This window comes from Anarhichas minor, unplaced genomic scaffold, assembly GCF_050575085.1.
Source record: "Anarhichas minor isolate MPS153535 unplaced genomic scaffold, ASM5057508v1 ptg000043l, whole genome shotgun sequence".
Taxonomy (NCBI): Eukaryota; Metazoa; Chordata; class Actinopteri; order Perciformes; family Anarhichadidae; genus Anarhichas; species Anarhichas minor.
Window position 1 is genome coordinate 6823182 of NW_027466489.1, and position 16739 is coordinate 6839920.

At 40.5% G+C, this 16739-nt stretch overlaps 1 protein-coding gene across 1 annotated transcript in view; it reads right to left on the minus strand.

The window, feature by feature from the left end:
• Window positions 1-4179: 4179 nt before the first annotated feature.
• The window catches only part of kif5ab (kinesin family member 5A, b), a 54602-nt gene continuing 42042 nt past the window's right edge, over window positions 4180-16739 (minus strand). Inside the window, exons 20-29 of the mRNA XM_076110629.1 lie at window positions 15496-15597; window positions 14867-14927; window positions 14683-14754; window positions 14394-14498; window positions 11624-11840; window positions 9235-9493; window positions 8764-8843; window positions 6590-6617; window positions 5934-5994; window positions 4180-4278 (exon numbers count right to left, since the gene is read on the minus strand). Coding sequence (XP_075966744.1) covers window positions 4180-4278; window positions 5934-5994; window positions 6590-6617; window positions 8764-8843; window positions 9235-9493; window positions 11624-11840; window positions 14394-14498; window positions 14683-14754; window positions 14867-14927; window positions 15496-15597 — 1084 coding nt within the window. The remainder of the gene's footprint in view (window positions 4279-5933; window positions 5995-6589; window positions 6618-8763; window positions 8844-9234; window positions 9494-11623; window positions 11841-14393; window positions 14499-14682; window positions 14755-14866; window positions 14928-15495; window positions 15598-16739) is intronic.

Consider the following 16739-nt stretch of genomic DNA (forward strand, 5'->3'; position numbering starts at 1 on the left):
GGGACCCATGAGAATAGGGTAAATATTTTAACTAATAGATATCACATGAAACTTCCCGAATTGATTAGTTACATTAAGGCAATTCTTTTTTGTAAAAGAGGTTTTCTGAAATATGTTTAAATATGCAAATGAGCCATTATGTAAGGCTAACCTTTGGTGAATTTAGGAGAAATCTACATACACAAATAGAAAAACTGCAGTAAAATAAACACCAAAATGTGCATTTTGTATATCGTCTTTCTGCCAATCTCAAAGAAGACATGTTATGGACGTAAAATAGCATAACATCTCAAAATTGATCAGTGCATGATAAGCAAAATGTTTTTACCAGGGGCGTCTCCCCTGAAGCAAATAATCATTTCTGCATTTATTTTTCTATGACAGAGAATTGTCAACATCTGCTCGATGTGCATTTTCAAAGTGCTCAAGGGGTAAACATCCGACATAGTTAAAGTGGCAGAGTAAGAACAAGACAGTGTAATAATGATACAACATAGAATCATCTTTATTGAAAGGAGATAACAGTACTGTTTCTCAGCAGCTACAGAAGTACTGCATGCACTAAATCCCACGCTATCAACAAACCAACCAACGCACACGTGTACAAACACAGACATATTGCATCTGTTTTTTTTTTTCACCACCCTACCATTCTTGTCATAGTTATATTCCTGCATATTTCGGCTACAGTTTCACATATTATTTACCTTTGCCAGAATATTTGAAGTTTGGTTACAATGACTGTCAAACAAACAGAACAATAAGACAGAAAATAAACTCTACACTCGCCCAAACATTTACAGCTCAGTATACAACCATCGGGCATGTCAGAGGAATAGTTGTTTTCTTGGTGGTTTTCGTTCATTAACAACAAATTGACAACTAATGGTTTCTTTAGGTTATGCAAACACACTTAACTTTTATGATCGTGGTAAGCTTCTCAATGTCCTTTTTGACCCTTTGAAGAAAGTCAAAATTAACAGCTGCTGTATTCGACACTCAGTGTAAAGTCTTGTGAAGAGGAACAAAGGGAGAAAGGATAAAGAACATAATGTGATCAAATGCTTCATGCATGTCTGATTAGCCTCAATATAAATAGAAGAGGGGTCTGTCACTAACGCTTGACATTACAGCCCACAATGTAACGTAACGTAATAAGTATATCAAGGGTATCAGTAAAATGGTAACTACACGGGACAAATCTGGGGAGGGAATTAAAGAGTAGAAAGAACTAAAATGCAGAGAACTTATGATTATTAATATGGTGTACACTTAATGTCACTCAAAAAACAAAACATTGGGCTGTACAGCCTTCACAGCTGTAGCTATAAATAACAAAGTGTATATATATATCGTTAATATTATGATAAGATACTGAAGAACAGTAATGTCGTTTTTGAATCCACCTGACAATCAAAACTGATGTTGAAGAAGAAACTTGAACAGACACAATTGTGAAGCTGTTCTCTCTTTTCAAGTGTTCTGGTGTGTCCCGCTTCCGGTGTGTGAAGGCCTCAAGTACGTTGGTCCCCCGTCTCTGCCAGTTCATGAAATAAGTACAATTTATTACTAGGTCCCCTCCCTAAACACAAATTTGTAACCCTCTTATGTACTTCTTCCATCGAGCCTCCCCAGTAAGTACATTATTATATCACAAAATATCTACACTGTAATTTGCAGGCTGTAAACTAAAGCGTTACGGATTTGCTTTGTTAAAAGAATCGCAGAAAGTTGACGAGTGAGAGACTCACACACACACACACACACACACACACACACACACACACACACACACACACACACACACACACACACACACACACACACACACACACAGTCCGTCTACTGTCACCATTGACTCTCTTTTCCTGACTGGCTGATCAGGAGCTCAACGAGAGAGTTTGAAGGGCGGCGTGACCATCGGCGTGTGTGTGTGTCAATCAACTTATCTGCTCAGATAACTCAGACTGCACCCAAGGAACACGGTATATGTGATGTATCTGTACTTTGGGGTCATTGTGTGATGAAGCGATCTGTGTGTGAGTCAGAGGGATAAGACAGGGCTGTATCAGCTGATAACCTGCAGTAACCTTTGGTTTATGTCTCCATCAGAGGATATACAGAACTCTTTCAATGAATCACTACAATCAGGGCTTTGGTATTAATCTGAGGTACTTCATGAAGAACCGTAGGATTAATCATTAGTATTGGAACGACAGCTGCACAGGTACATGCATTTTCATTCAATGACAAAACACTAGAAATCTGATACCCAAAACATTCAAAGCACACATCAAAGCAAATGCTTCATATTCAGCAACTGCTATAAATTATGAATAAGCTATAATAAATAATAGCAAATTAAAAAAAACATTTTAAATAGAGCTCATGGTAAATATTATATATATAAATTATATATATATATTTCTTATATCTAGAACTAGAACTAGCAGTATAAAAATAGTTGCTACACAATTATTATTGTCCCACTCTGCCATGCTGTTTCTTGTCATGACAATGATTGAATATCTCACAGGCGATCCCTGACGGGACGTTTTTTTCTAGCGATGATTTACAGCTTAAGAGTCTCTACTACGACACAATCAGTCTTTTAAAATCAATCAGAAATCGTGTTTTAGACTCTACTGGTGGTTCAGACCAAGTTGCCTTTCAGACTAGTTGTGACCAGTGCAGTGGACCAAAAGTCAAACATACTGAGGCGACTGGATATTTGAGTGAACGATGTTCTGATCAACTTCCTCACTTAGGACAATGGCTCCTTATGTGCTTGGTGAAAAGGTGCCATCACCGGAGTCATCTGAAGCTCACAAGTTGACGAGGTCTTCACCAAAGTGTGATCTCTAACTTGCTGGACTATATATGGATATAGGGTGTTAACTGGGTGACTACAATATTTATCTAGTGTACGTATCTGAAAGATATCCTCAAAGGGTACCAAAATACAAAACTGTTGTGACTTGAGGAGTTAAAGTCTTTACTGTATACTATATATACACTTCATTTCCTTTGTTTATTTTAAGAAAAGGTCAAATTGTCTAGTGTCTAAGTTAAGGCTCGGCCAGGTTTTAACTGTGGCAGGTGTGCGTATCTGTATTTTAGTGTAGTTTGTGTTCTGTGGGTTGGTCTACTGACGTGGCAACTGTAGTCTACATGTGAAAAAACACTATATTGTTACTATGACTACTGACACTGCTTCTAAAATAAATAACTCATCGTGTTATAATAAGCCTGATGGCACTGCAGTTTATTTTCAGACAATCCCACTCACACTATCCTGCTGCTGTAAAAACTCACCAGAACACCAAATGTGTTTTCATGTAATTAATCCACAGCTGAAAATGGTCCCCAATAAATTCACTATTTACTCCTGTTTTAGAAGTGCTTGCTAAATAAAAAAATGCCTTATTTGTTTTTAGGAAATTACAGAGCCTTTTGGTAAAAAAATAAAACAATACATCCAAGGCCTGTTTTTAAACCTTTACATCTTCAGTTTGCTTGAGACTGAGAGCCACAGGCAGGCTGGGGACGTCGGAAAGTACTGAGACACAGTAATGCATTGTTGGTCTTCGTCTTTTCATGAGATTTGTTGACAACAACAAAAAGATTGAATAAAACCAGCCTCGTCCTTTAAACACAGTCATTTTTTTGAGACTGAATCTCCCATTTAACAGTTTCATTTGAGACTGAAACATTTCATGCCAATGTGGACTTACTTGCTCACTTACTATTTTATGTATTGAAGTCCAACATTAAAAATGAACATGCACAGTTCTAAAGTATAAATATTAGCCAAGTGATCCTGAGGTTCACTGTTGAGTTTTCAGATCCATACGCATGTTTAATATTAGTAATAGTGATTAAGACTTAGCTTCTTGTTAATTGTACTGTTGCCTTTTTGTTTACTGCGATATCCTCACTGAGACAAACAGCACACACTAGTGGTTACCTACAGCACTGCACCTTCTCCTCCCCACCTTCATGGGGGAGAGTGTGCAGCAGTACGGGTGTAATCTGCCAAGTCAGACAATGGAGATGCAGCGCATGCCGTGGATCTTACTGATATCAACATACACCCCGCATCAGTGTAAAGGAAGGAGAGGAGATTGAAGAGGAGCAAGCAGGGGAAGGAAAGGGGACACCGGAGAGATAGGGGTCTGTTTACAGCAGGTGAGGATGAGGGAGGAAGGAGAGGCTGGGAGAACAGTGATCAGCTGCATGCAGATTTACAGAATAGGCCTCGGGAAAAAAAACGTCTGCCTGGAGAGAGAGAGAGACAAACAGAGAAACAGAAAGTAAGAGCAACAGTCAGTTACATTTGAGAGTAACAGGGAGAACGAAAGAGCAGCCTGTGAGTCATGCCAACAGTGCCAGAAGGAACATGTCTCGAATCATTTTATTTCTGGTGTCTTCACTGAGAGCTAGCTGTGTTTGGGAGCTGCATGTAGTAGTCTAGGGACAGACTACATAGGATGTCAAATTCACCAGCACTGTGCAAAGCAATCCTCTGCAAATTAAGACTAAGGTTTCCAAATAAAATTCACTGTTGTCCCTGTGACAAGTGGTGCTGAATAATATTCACTTAAATACATGAAAAAGGCAACCGAATAAAGCGTGTAACAGCAGAATTAGTGGGATGCAATAAAAACCCAGAGGCACTGATCATTTAATTCCTCTTTCTCCTGTGGGTATTTCCCAGAGGAATATGTTTTATATTATTGTATAATCTTCGACCCTCGTTGGGATTTATGAGAGAGTGAGTTAAAAGAGCGTGCGGTGCTGATCCGAGACAGATGCTGTTTGTTGGGTATTTCTGTGTAAAGTGTCTCACAGTGTACTCTGTGAGTGCTGGTATTTTTAGTGTGGGGGCCCCACAACAGAAAACAAAGCTGTCCCTGGCAGCTGGCAGTGTTGTAATCTCTGCACAGCACCTGAGGGCTGAGACCCAATAAACTCCAAAGTCATAGTGATGTTTCGTAAATGCTGCCAAACCAATATATCCAATCGTCTAATAGAGCTTTAATATACCTAAGAGAAATTAACTGCTGGATATGTTTGGATAAGAACATTTATTATTCCATGTAAATATTCTGTTTCAAACTGCATTTATTTAGGTGATGTTTGATAAGCAGCGGGGCTGTTTTGTTTCCTGAAACATGCAAGCTGCAACATCATGATTATTTCCTTTCCTGTAAATTTTGACATGTTTCAATAATCAAAACAAATGTCATACTTTCAATCCATGCATTAGCATGCAAGAGCCTGTAGCTCTACCAAATTTAACTGCAGTTTGCAAGCCACAGTTATTTGTGAGAATTGACGCTGCCATTATTTGCAGTGCATGTAAAACGCCTTCGGGATACGGGCCCGTGCTTCTCGGGACAAACGTTCAGATGAATTAAAATGATGTAACATATATGTGAATCTATATATAATCATTTAATGTTGCCATTTGAGGCAAGCTTTTCAGACAATGTATGTGTACAGATGTAGTATTGAAGCAAGTCTTTAAAAGCGTCCTACTGTTTGCTATTTCATTGAAAAAGCATCAATGTCATCGTCGTAAGAGGTGCAAGTTTACTCAAAGTTACAAAAGCCTTCAGGTTTTCAGAGAATTTGGTTATTTGTTTGAGTCCTTTCGTTCAATTCAAATAGAACAATTAAAAACTAACAATTGACGGAGGAAAGCTGCCGATGTAGCTTCAGGGCTCCTGGTTTCAAAGACCTCATCTATTCTTTATGTTAAGTGTATAATATTTATAGAACAGATCAGGGGGATTTTTCAGATGTCATGTCAAAACTTGAATGGATAAGTTCAGTGGAGTAAAGCTTTGATTGACAGCTCTTTGACCCATGATTCGTTGACCTATGTTCTGTAACGCAAACATAGAAGAGTTGTTTTTCTGTGTTCTTACCTGCCCAGGACTATTAGCTGGCTGAGGCCTCCTGCTGCAGGCTGTAGAGGTTGGCTGGGTCCTGATTGTCCCAGACGTCAGTTCTGGACACAGAATTCACATTCAGACACGTGCTGTCCAACGCACCAGAATCACAGGCGGTCGCAGCAGCAGCAGCAGCAGCATCCACAGCAGCAGGAGCGATGACAGCAACAAGGGGGCAGCGAGGGAGCAGAGAGACACAGCAGTGAGGGAAGCAAATCAGTAATGCTACAGTAATTGGTCTTAAAACACAGGGGGTATTGGTGCATGCAAGGTGAATGTGGCAATGACATACAGTACTTCAACCTGTTCTTTGCCTATAACTGACTTTTATCAAACATGCTAGATATTACCTTTATTCATCTCGCTCTATTTCTGCCAATAATTCTGAAACTGATAGCTGATGATCTATTAAAAGTAAATACTTCAGGACCTTCAGTTGAAGCCAAGCTGTTGTTAGCCCATCAAAGAGTCCAAAATGAACCTTAAAACTAAATCAGTCATACAAAATACTACACAAGTTACATTTTAGAGGTTAATTCTGCCCATGACTGACAAAATGAAAGCCTGCAGTAAGACGACAACAAACCGCAGTGGGTGTTTTGCAGTCCTCAGACAGGGTGAGGTAGTCGTACCTGTTGTCATTGATATCTGTGGTGTTTCCTGCGGACAGAAAGAGGTGCATAAGGAGGCAGGCAGGTGCACGGTGAGAGGGTTGGTGGTGTGTAAATTAGGGAAGAAGTGGGTTTGTCACAGACACAGATGGGTTAAACTGAAACCGCCCAAAGCCATCGGAGATAGATGGCTTTGGAACAAGCAGCTGCATAATGTGTTGGTTCTCAAACACAAATCACTGAATGGAGTGTTTGTCATTCATTTTAAAAAGACAGATATGTGCATTATACTGGTCTTCTGACTCAATCAGCTCAGAGCAGACACAACAGAAAGGTTTCTCAGTGGTATACGAGCATATGCAACAACACATAAACATTAATTTCACACTGTTTGTACCAATGACCAATGCTGTGGTTATTCTGGAGAGGATTTTATTTGCCTGACTGCCAGAGCTTGCTTGTCAAACATGAGTCATTTTACAATGTTTGAACAAACCAACAATTCTGAAATGTTTCTGATGAGGACACTCACTCTAATACGGTACGACTGGCACAACTAATAATAACAAAGTGCTACAAGTTTTAAAAGAAGTCCTCCCACCCAGAGAGCTTCGTTGCATAAAAGCACAATGGATCATAGTTACATTCGGTGGATCCTCCTCCTCCTAGCAGCTACTGCAGAACTACAACTCTAAGAGGCCTGTGCTTTCCCTGAAACTACCCTGACACAAAATATTCACTTGGCTTTTTATATGACACAACATATTGACACCCAGACGTATCAAAATGTTTCAACTGTTGATCAATGTCCAGATATTAAAAAGTATACAGTATGTGCAATTATTCATTGATATTCATGGCAGAAAGCTCACTTAATTTATGTGCTTAAATTTGATGAGCTGTCTATAATCAAGGAGCCTCGCATGACTGGATTATAAGGCTGCTCGGTTTAATCTCTTTGAAAAAAGGTATGGCAGTTAATGAAACGCTTATCCTAACAGGAACTGTCAAGGCGACGCCTCAACAGACTCAAAATACAGAAAAAGTAAGACATTTGGGGCGCATGCCTTGCCGAGCTATTTAGCATTGAGTTATGCACTTTCCCATAAGCTCTTTTTAGAATGCATAACAGCGAGGAGAATCATAACCCAGAGGGAAAATTACAAGTCAGGGACCAGAAGGAAATTTGGCTTCAGAATACATTATAGTGCACAAGCACATCCATTCCAAAAATGGCATATGTCCACTTTGGGGAGGAATACTAAGTAAAATATTGAAAATGAAAAAAATGAAAATAAACCTAAAAAAAGTTGCACACTTATTTACAAATCTCCTGAGACGAGTCATAGCATCTGAACAGCTGCCAGTGTTGAGCGAGAGTATTTTTATGCCAAAAAGAGACAAATGTTGGCATTTTCGCAGCATTTTCTTGTTGGCAGCGATGAATACCTTCTGAAACAGCATCATGGGAAGCAATAACTAAAACCAGCCTGATTGGATTCTTGAAGGGTTCTCCGGATAACATCTCTAATAACCGTTATTTAATAAAAGGTAGGTACTATCGCAGCAGATTGATATATTGGCTCTGACCCAGTTTGCGACTTTCATTGATATTCCTGGAGAATCAAAAAGGCGTAGTGCTGTTACACAACTCTACAACTGTCATCACTGGGTCAGAGGCTGAGGTGGGCACTCAGCCTGTCTGGGTGGTTATCTGTCTGGCTGAGTAATGACACTGCAAGTCTAATCCATCTCCTCAAGAGTCTGCTTCTGATGAGAGCAGACACACACACACAAACATGAAGGAGGAGAAAAGCCTCAAGTAGTAGCAGCAGTATCCTCCTGTCCTTAGGGAATTCAGAAAAACGAGGCAGTAGCCCATAAATATACGGACATTTTATCCAAAGACAGTTGACTTACACTGAAACTCTTTTCCTCACACTAAGGAATTACAGTTAAGACGGCCGACTACGAGCCCATTACAAGAAGATGAAGGCAGAAATAAAAAAGAGAAACAGCAGGCTGAACTGTTATCACAGCAGCGAGGCAATCGCTGTAAACTGGTTTAACAGCCACCACTTTATAATAGTATAAAACAACATTCAAACACAAATGCTGGTGGGATGGCATAATGGCAACCACTAAAGAAAATACGATGTCATTATTTTAACTGTCACCATGTAAACGGGGCTCACCGTTCTCTGAATCAAGCATCTCTGCGGTGTTCTTGTCTGCGGTGTTCTTGTCTGCGGTGTTCGGTGGTTCAGCTCGAAGCCTACAAACAGGAGGAAGAGACATTCACGTAAACGTAACAGTTGGGATTTGTGTGTCAAAATCTTGACCTCTAGATTAAAAAATAAATAAAAACTGGCAAATATAAGTGTACCCAAGTGTTCACTTAGCCACTAAATGACAACTCAATGTGAAATCAGAGACACAGACACACCGAGCTGTAAAAAGCTGGAATGTAAAGAGCTTGGAAATCATTTGACAAAATAATCTCGACTCCACTTTCTACTGTCGCTGTTTCTGGAGCATTCACTGTATTTCACATCAGCGGATCGATGCTATGACAACTGCACTGAGGTTGAAACTTCTGGACAAACTACAAGTGGACTTCAAGGACTTATGTCCAAGGATGTGTATTACTCCACGAGTTTACTCACGTGTTGTCCTGAGCGTCGTCGTCTTGTGAATCATTGTTTTGGGAGTGGGGGTGTTTGGTTGGGCTGTTCTGGTTGGAGTTGGCCTCGGGCAACCTGGGCTCACTCTCTGCTGCTGCTGCAGGAGCAGCTGCTGCTTGTTGGTGGTTGATGTTGTGGAACTCAGCTTTGCAGGAGGCAATGGGGTGATCGCTGTAGCCTCGGATGAAGAAGGGGCTGGTGGGAGAGCACGGTGGGTAGTGGCCAGCGCGCACAGGCTTGGCTGTTGGCGATAAAACAGAATTGATCTATTGACTGATCCATTCATCCACAAAAGACAAAAACATCATATTCATCGGTATACTGCCCACAAGGGATATTGCTACACAATCGTCTGTAGCACGAAACTAATACATTTAAATATGACTGGAGTACTGGGAATATATCAAAGTGCAGAATAGCGATCCAGTATCCAGGTGGAGACCGTGTTTCCATACAGCCAATCACATCTAGCATAGGGCAGTCATGTCACCTTTCTATCAACCTAATACACAACACAATCCTCCTTCTGGTCAAAGTTTCAAACATGAACACACGTCTTGTCCTACATCATTAAAAACCCTGCTGTCTGCCCATGACATGCAGGCTGCAGCACATGTTTGTGTACTTTGTCTCTCGTTCACTGCGGTTTAACAGCAAAACTCTGGCAGCCTGCCAGCTGCTGTCAAACAAACCCGACACACCTCACCAGCTGAGAGGAAAGAAGCATTTATATTTCCCCAGAGACCCTTTTCTTCCTTTGAATAATGAAAAAATGCCTCTTAACAATACATTCAAAAACACAATCATTTTCACTAAAAACAGAGATGACGAAATGTAACACCACAGTTACTCACAGTTGCTTTAGTATAATCCTCAAATGAAAATCGTTATTCTAAAAACACTCAAATGAATAGCTCCTTTTCTCGCAGCAGCACAGTCGTCTCCTTTCTTTCGCACACAGAACCCAACGTATGAGTGCAATTGGATGGAGTAAGTTTTAGCGATTAAAATGGATTACACTGCTTTCCTAATAAATTGTATTTCTCTCAGAAGAGCTCACTGTGTAAATCCTGATACAAAATATTTCAGGGAACCATCACAACTATAACTACAAATATCTTAACATATAATCATTAGGTACGTATTATCATAAATATTGTCACAATTTAAAGCAACTAACACATGTTGTTGAATTTGGTTATCAAGCATATTAATGTGTTCCACAGCGGTGAACCTAAATCTCTGGTACTTTCAGTTTCTGAATATAGAACCAGGAGACTGACGGTGAAAACTCATCTCATATCTCGCTCATGCATGAGGAGGTGGTGTATGAATATACGGTGCTCTGGTTGAGGGGAAGGAAGGAGATGACAGACAATGCAAATCCAACAATGGATGTTGCCTTGAATCACACAGCAGAGACATGAAAGGGCCAAAGGATTTTTCTCAAGGTGTAGAACAAAGACAAAGAATAAGATGAGGTGATGCAGCCAGATAGAGTGTCGACATGTGCAACCTCAGCATTAGATTGGTGGAGAGGTTTTACATGGTTTGATTTCTACAACAGTTCCTATAGTAATTTACATGAATCTTAATATATTGAGACATTTGTCTTTCTTATTTTCGTTCAACACTACTTATAGACTAACATTCAAACTGTGAAGAAAACGCTTTGTTAAAACATGTTATTGCTTTTGAATGATATCATTCAGTCGGCTGCAGAATAAATCAGATATTACATTTGACATGCAATAGAATAACAGAATTTCTGTGGACTCATATTGATGCATAACCTTAGACATATACTGCCTTTGTTTCAGCAATGAAGAAGCTTTAAGATGCACTGGCTGATGGATTGACTTATTTCAACATACCAATTGGCGATATTTGCAGGTGTTGAGCTGCAGTGTTAAATTACTGTGATGATTGCGCTTGTTTTGAGAAGAACTAAAAAAACATACAAAACAAATCAGAAAAACTGTAATATGACTCTATATAAACTTTAGTAGAAGGAATAGACATGAAAACAGTTGTGTGTGATTTGATTGTTGACTTAATTAGATTGGATTCAGCTTAATTGCACAGACCTAAACTACTGAGACATGTAAATGCAGTTGCAAGAATTATAAGAAAGTTATTAATGTCCTAGACAGGAATGTAGTAACTCTGGAATATTGCATGTTAATACCCACAGATCCAATTTTAAAGACTGGATTCAATGGATCAATGCCTATCTAAAGATTAGAGGATAATCAGATTACATAGCTTTTACTGAAATAACAAACGCAGCAACATGTAATGTAGATTGCTGCCGATGGCTGTTCAGTTATTCTGAAATAGCTGAATCTGTGAACGTGGTTGCGTGTGTTACCTATCTGTGCAGCATGGGGCCTTCGGAAGGGATTGCGAGCCCTCATCACATCTTTGATACGCTCCACCTCTTGCTGGTAGCGGTGGCGGTCCTTCATGGCTCCTTCCTTCGCCTCCTTCAGCGCACCCTCCAGCGCCTTAACTCTCTCAGCTGTAGACCGAAGCCGTTTCTCCAGTTTTGGAAGCTCACAGCGAAGATCTGCATTGTCACATACCAGCTGTCTCACACACACACACACACACACACACACACACACACACACACACACACACACACACACGATAACATATACAGTAAGCCCAGGGATTAACTGTACATGTCAGTGACCATGTAATATATCCTCTCCAATGAAAAAAAGATATCAACGATATACAATATTCAAAGAAAAAGTTAGTCAAATTGTTGGTAATGTTTTCTCTATGAATGTATTTATTTTTTTAGAATTTTCTGAATACAATTTATGAAGAACTTGTGTCGCTTTAACATTGCTACGTACAATTAGAAACCTGTGTATGAAGGTTTGCTCTTGTTTGTTTTGAAGAGGAAGAATAAGAAAGTGTTTTTTCATTTTTTTCTAATATCATTTGTTGAACCATTTCATTTTTGTGTAAAGTGTCTCACAGTGTACTCTGTGAGTGTTGGTATTTTTAGTGTGGGGGCCCCACAACAGAAAACAAAGCTGTCCCTGGCAGCTGGCAGAGTTGTAATCTCTGCACAGCACCTGAGGGCTGAGACCCAATAAACTCTAAAGTCATAGTGATGTTTCGCCAGACAAGGTCTGCTCCCAAACCAATATATCCAATCGTCTAATAGAGTTTTAATATACCTAAGATAAATCAACTGCTGAAATGACAAAATATCATTTGTTTAACCACTTCCATCTTCCTGTTTTGCAGTGTGAGGGATCCAACCTGTCGTGCCGAGAACAGCACGTTATGGCCAGTGAGTATAGCGACACAACAATGGAAGCAGCAAAGCGAACAGAACCCTTGAACCGGAACTTTTTTGTCAGTTAAAGCCAAATAGGTGCAGTCGGTCGGTCGAGAGGATCATCACATGTGACCTGATGGGAAAAAGACTAGGCTGCCTTTTATGTAAAGATTGACTATCTCAAATTTAAGGCCAGCTCATCGGAAAAAAACGCCTTCTAGACGGGTCTGACCACAGCCACTGGGGCGCTCCTGTCATCATTCCTGTTGCACATGACAGGAACGCCCACATAGATCATTGGTTTACCGCCCACCTCCATTAAAGAGCAGAGCTCAACCATCAGGGACTATTAGGGCTGATAATATACCTCAGTCAGTCAATAGGAAGACACAGTTAACCCAATTTTATCATTTAGTCGTAAAAATAATATGATTGATATTGGTACATATTATTTCTTAACTTACGATTTCACCAAAACAGCACCGACAAGTTTGATTTCTTTAACTGACTGCACTCCAGCAAACGAGTAAAAAGTAGACAATGCTTCCATCCCGAGGCACATAATGTAAAACACAACCTGGTTGCTTCTAGATAACAGCCTTATTTGTTTATGGTTACAATCATGAAGCAAAATCATTTTTAAATTGCTGCTCACAGCAGTGGGGAAAGGTAAACGTGAAAAAACCCATCGACTGAGCACCTTAAACACAGAGTCTGCTGCTACGTGATCATGCAATGTAATCCCCAGCCTGCTGGGATACTGATTACAAGACCAGCGGGTTTAGCAAACAGGCAAAGTTGTCTAACAGACGAAGGATTCAGGAGTTCAATAGAACCACAGGAGGTTTGGCGCCACTAGTTTATTGTTTGGTGGCGAGTCATTTTAAAAGGAAAAAACAAAACAAAAATGGAGGTGAAGATTTCCACAGGAGGAAAGTGATGAGCAAAATCATGACAGCTGTGAGTATGTGCAGATGGATAGACAGGCAGACATTACTATATCTGTACAGGGACAGAGAAACTCATCCATAGCCCCAGCACACTGACCCGCTGCCTGTCTTTGGCAGTCTTATCACTTTCCACTGGGAGTTTTCTAATTTATGACCATGACTTTCATCTTCTGTTCCCACCGTATCAGCAGGTGGTGGATGGGATGGAGTTTCCCAGCAGCCACTTTAGGATTGGTTTTCTGCCCGACACTGCTGCAGTGCAGCTCTCACCAATATGACAGCACGAGTAGATGTGCCAGTCTGCAGAATGTTTAGCACATAAACACTCCGTCCTCTGCTGTAGTCCATTTAGTAATATTAAAGAAAGATGGAAACTGTGTGTGTGTGTCTGTGTGTCTGTGTGTTTATAGTCTCATCTTTTTCAGCACAAGGTTGCCTTTGAGAGTTTGTGCGCATCAGCTAGAGATAGGAGAAAGACTGAGCGTGTTTGTGTGCACCTGTATGATGAATTCATTTGTGTTTATCAAATCTGAGTAGCTACTTTATGCTGTGTGGCTCCCTTTTCCCGAAGGCAGCGTGGTTAACACCTCCTGCTCTGCTTTCAAGGAAACTTTCATGGTGAAGTAGTGAGATGATTGATGGAGCTAGCGCTACTTTTGCCCATAGGAGAGCAATGAAGGACACCGTTAACTGCTCTGTAAATTTGGCTGGTTCTTATAGTCCTCCTCTCATATTCTGTCCAGGAAGGCGCTTCTGGCTCACAGCTGTGACTTCCAGGCTGAGGGAAACCGTACAAATCTTTCTTTTTAGAGAAATGGTAGACGGGTAAAAGGTTATTTTCAGTCTCCTTCACTGTGATTTATAGTTGTACATCTGCTGCTCATTGTTACCTGTTTGTGAACTGTTGTAAGCTGGTCGAGGTTGGTTTCAAGAAAGGAAATCTTCTGTTTCTGGGTGATGTATCCCCCACTATCGTCAAGCTCCATCTGTGCACTCTGTTGACAGAAACAGTACAGATCTGTTAGGGTTGAAAAAACACTGCCATCGCAAATACTATAGTTTAAAAAAAATTGCATTCAGTCCAGGTGAAGCCACATGAACTCTAGCTACACTTGGTATAGTATGTGGAAAAATGTAATATTTTAAGTGTGTTGTGTATTGAAGTTGCGTCTGGCTTACTCTTCTAACTCGAGTCGTGAGGTCTTGAACGAAAAGCTTGCGGAGGTTGTGCAGCATGTAGAGTTCACGAGCCTTTGGTATGAAGGGAGAAAGGAAATAGCAATAGTCAAAGCAGTTATAGTACTTAGTGGATCAGTGGCCTCTGAGGGAGCCAAGAGAAACGTGACAGTAAATAATGACTTACAACAGTCTCTTCCAACCCTTTGAGGTCCTTCTTTGACTGCTCATGTCGCTCATGGAGAAATCTATAGTCAGACAGATAGATAGAAGATTATATAACACTTTCTATGATGCCAATGTCAAATGCTATAGAACATTCTAAATTAACTTTTCTTTACCACGAATGAGTACACTTTCTTGCTAAAATAATTGATGAATAAAGAGCAAACGCAATCATAGACTGTCTGCCCCACTAGTGGGCTGTTTCCCATCTGCCATCTGATGCAATAGGTTGCAAAGGTCAGTGCAGAAAGAGGCCTATTAGCAGCCAGCTGCTACCTTATCCCTAAACTCCATAATGGAGATGCAAATAGATGTACACAGAAAGACAGAAAGAGGCAAAGAGAGGGTTAAAAGGGCAATCCTCCAGATAATTTTAGCCACAAACTTAATGACTGTAAAACACCACAGGGAGAGAACAGGGAATGTAGGATGACAGAGCTGCAGAGTGAGAGGAAAATAAAACAGACTAAGGGAAGACAAATGACAGAGAGAAATGGAAGATGTGAATCAAAAGAGGCAGCTCGCTCGCCCTGGGGCCTCCATATGGTGAAGTGTTTGAAAGCTGGCCAGGACAGTAAAGCAGAGACTCACGTCAGTTCCTCCAGCTGCCGGCTCTTGTGACGCTCTTGGCTCCTGAGATGTATAAAGTCACAGTGCAGTTGCTCCAACTCCAGCTGTTGCTTCTGGTTACAACTGAAAATGTGATTTTGAAAATAAGATTTCAGCATGTAGGTAAATACTAAAAGGTGAAATATAATCTGTGATACAATGGATGCAATCTGGAAATGATGGTCAGCTAGCCAAAATTATTTTATCCCCCTATGCCAACCAGGGGTGCAGTTCATAACTGAAATGAATGAAACGAGTTAGCAACTAATGTTAGCTATGTGTTTGCAAGCTATTCTAGTCAGCTAACGCACTTGCAAACATTATACTGCATAGCTTTCAGATTTATTCACATTCCACTATAAACACAAGTTTCATACCTTCAAAATGCTTTAGCTTAACTTACATAAACATAGTTAGCCTAGAACTGTCATTATTTGCACAAAATGCTTGCTGCACACATAGGCACACTGTCAGGATCCCACAGGATGCCTCACATGTTATTTCCTGCCTGTATCCACTTTTGCATTCTTAACAGCTCAGCTTTTTGGTTCAGCAGCTTATGAAAAAGTAGTTATGGATTCATTTCAATGTCGTTAATGCATCCCATCACAGATCAGCTTTTAGGCATTTTTCTGCGGTTTGCTAGCCAGAATTGAGAAGGAGGCACCTTCATGCAATACAAAGTCAATGAAGTGCAATCAATTATTTTCCCCTCTGCTGTGGGCGGGACGTCATTGTGCTCTGTCTCTTTGTAGGGTTAGGATGCACTTTTTACTTAAAGTCACATCCGAGCTGTACTATCTGTGGACAGGCGTTATGGCTAAGTAAAGGGGTACTGTACCTTTACTGTACAAATACATTGTTTTTTTGTATTTTTGAATGCCCCTTCCCTCGGCAAAAAGGTGCACACCTATACATGCCACTGCATGTCTTATCAATTTGAACCATTTTTGATTTCACCCTCCTTTTCTGATTCTTGAATCTCAGAAGAACATTTATTGTACACCCGCTTTTGCTGCTCTGCTTTAAGGATCTGAAGGGCCACACTGCTCCACTCCACTGACCCACCGACATCCCTCCATCCATCCATTTACAAGCTGCTTATCCAAATCAGGCAATGCCAGCAGGACAAGCAGAGTAGCCCCAAATGTCTTTTCATTCAGAAATCCTCTGCAGCTGCTCCTTGGGTGTTACCAGACACTCCCCGGTCAGCTGTGAAACCTACT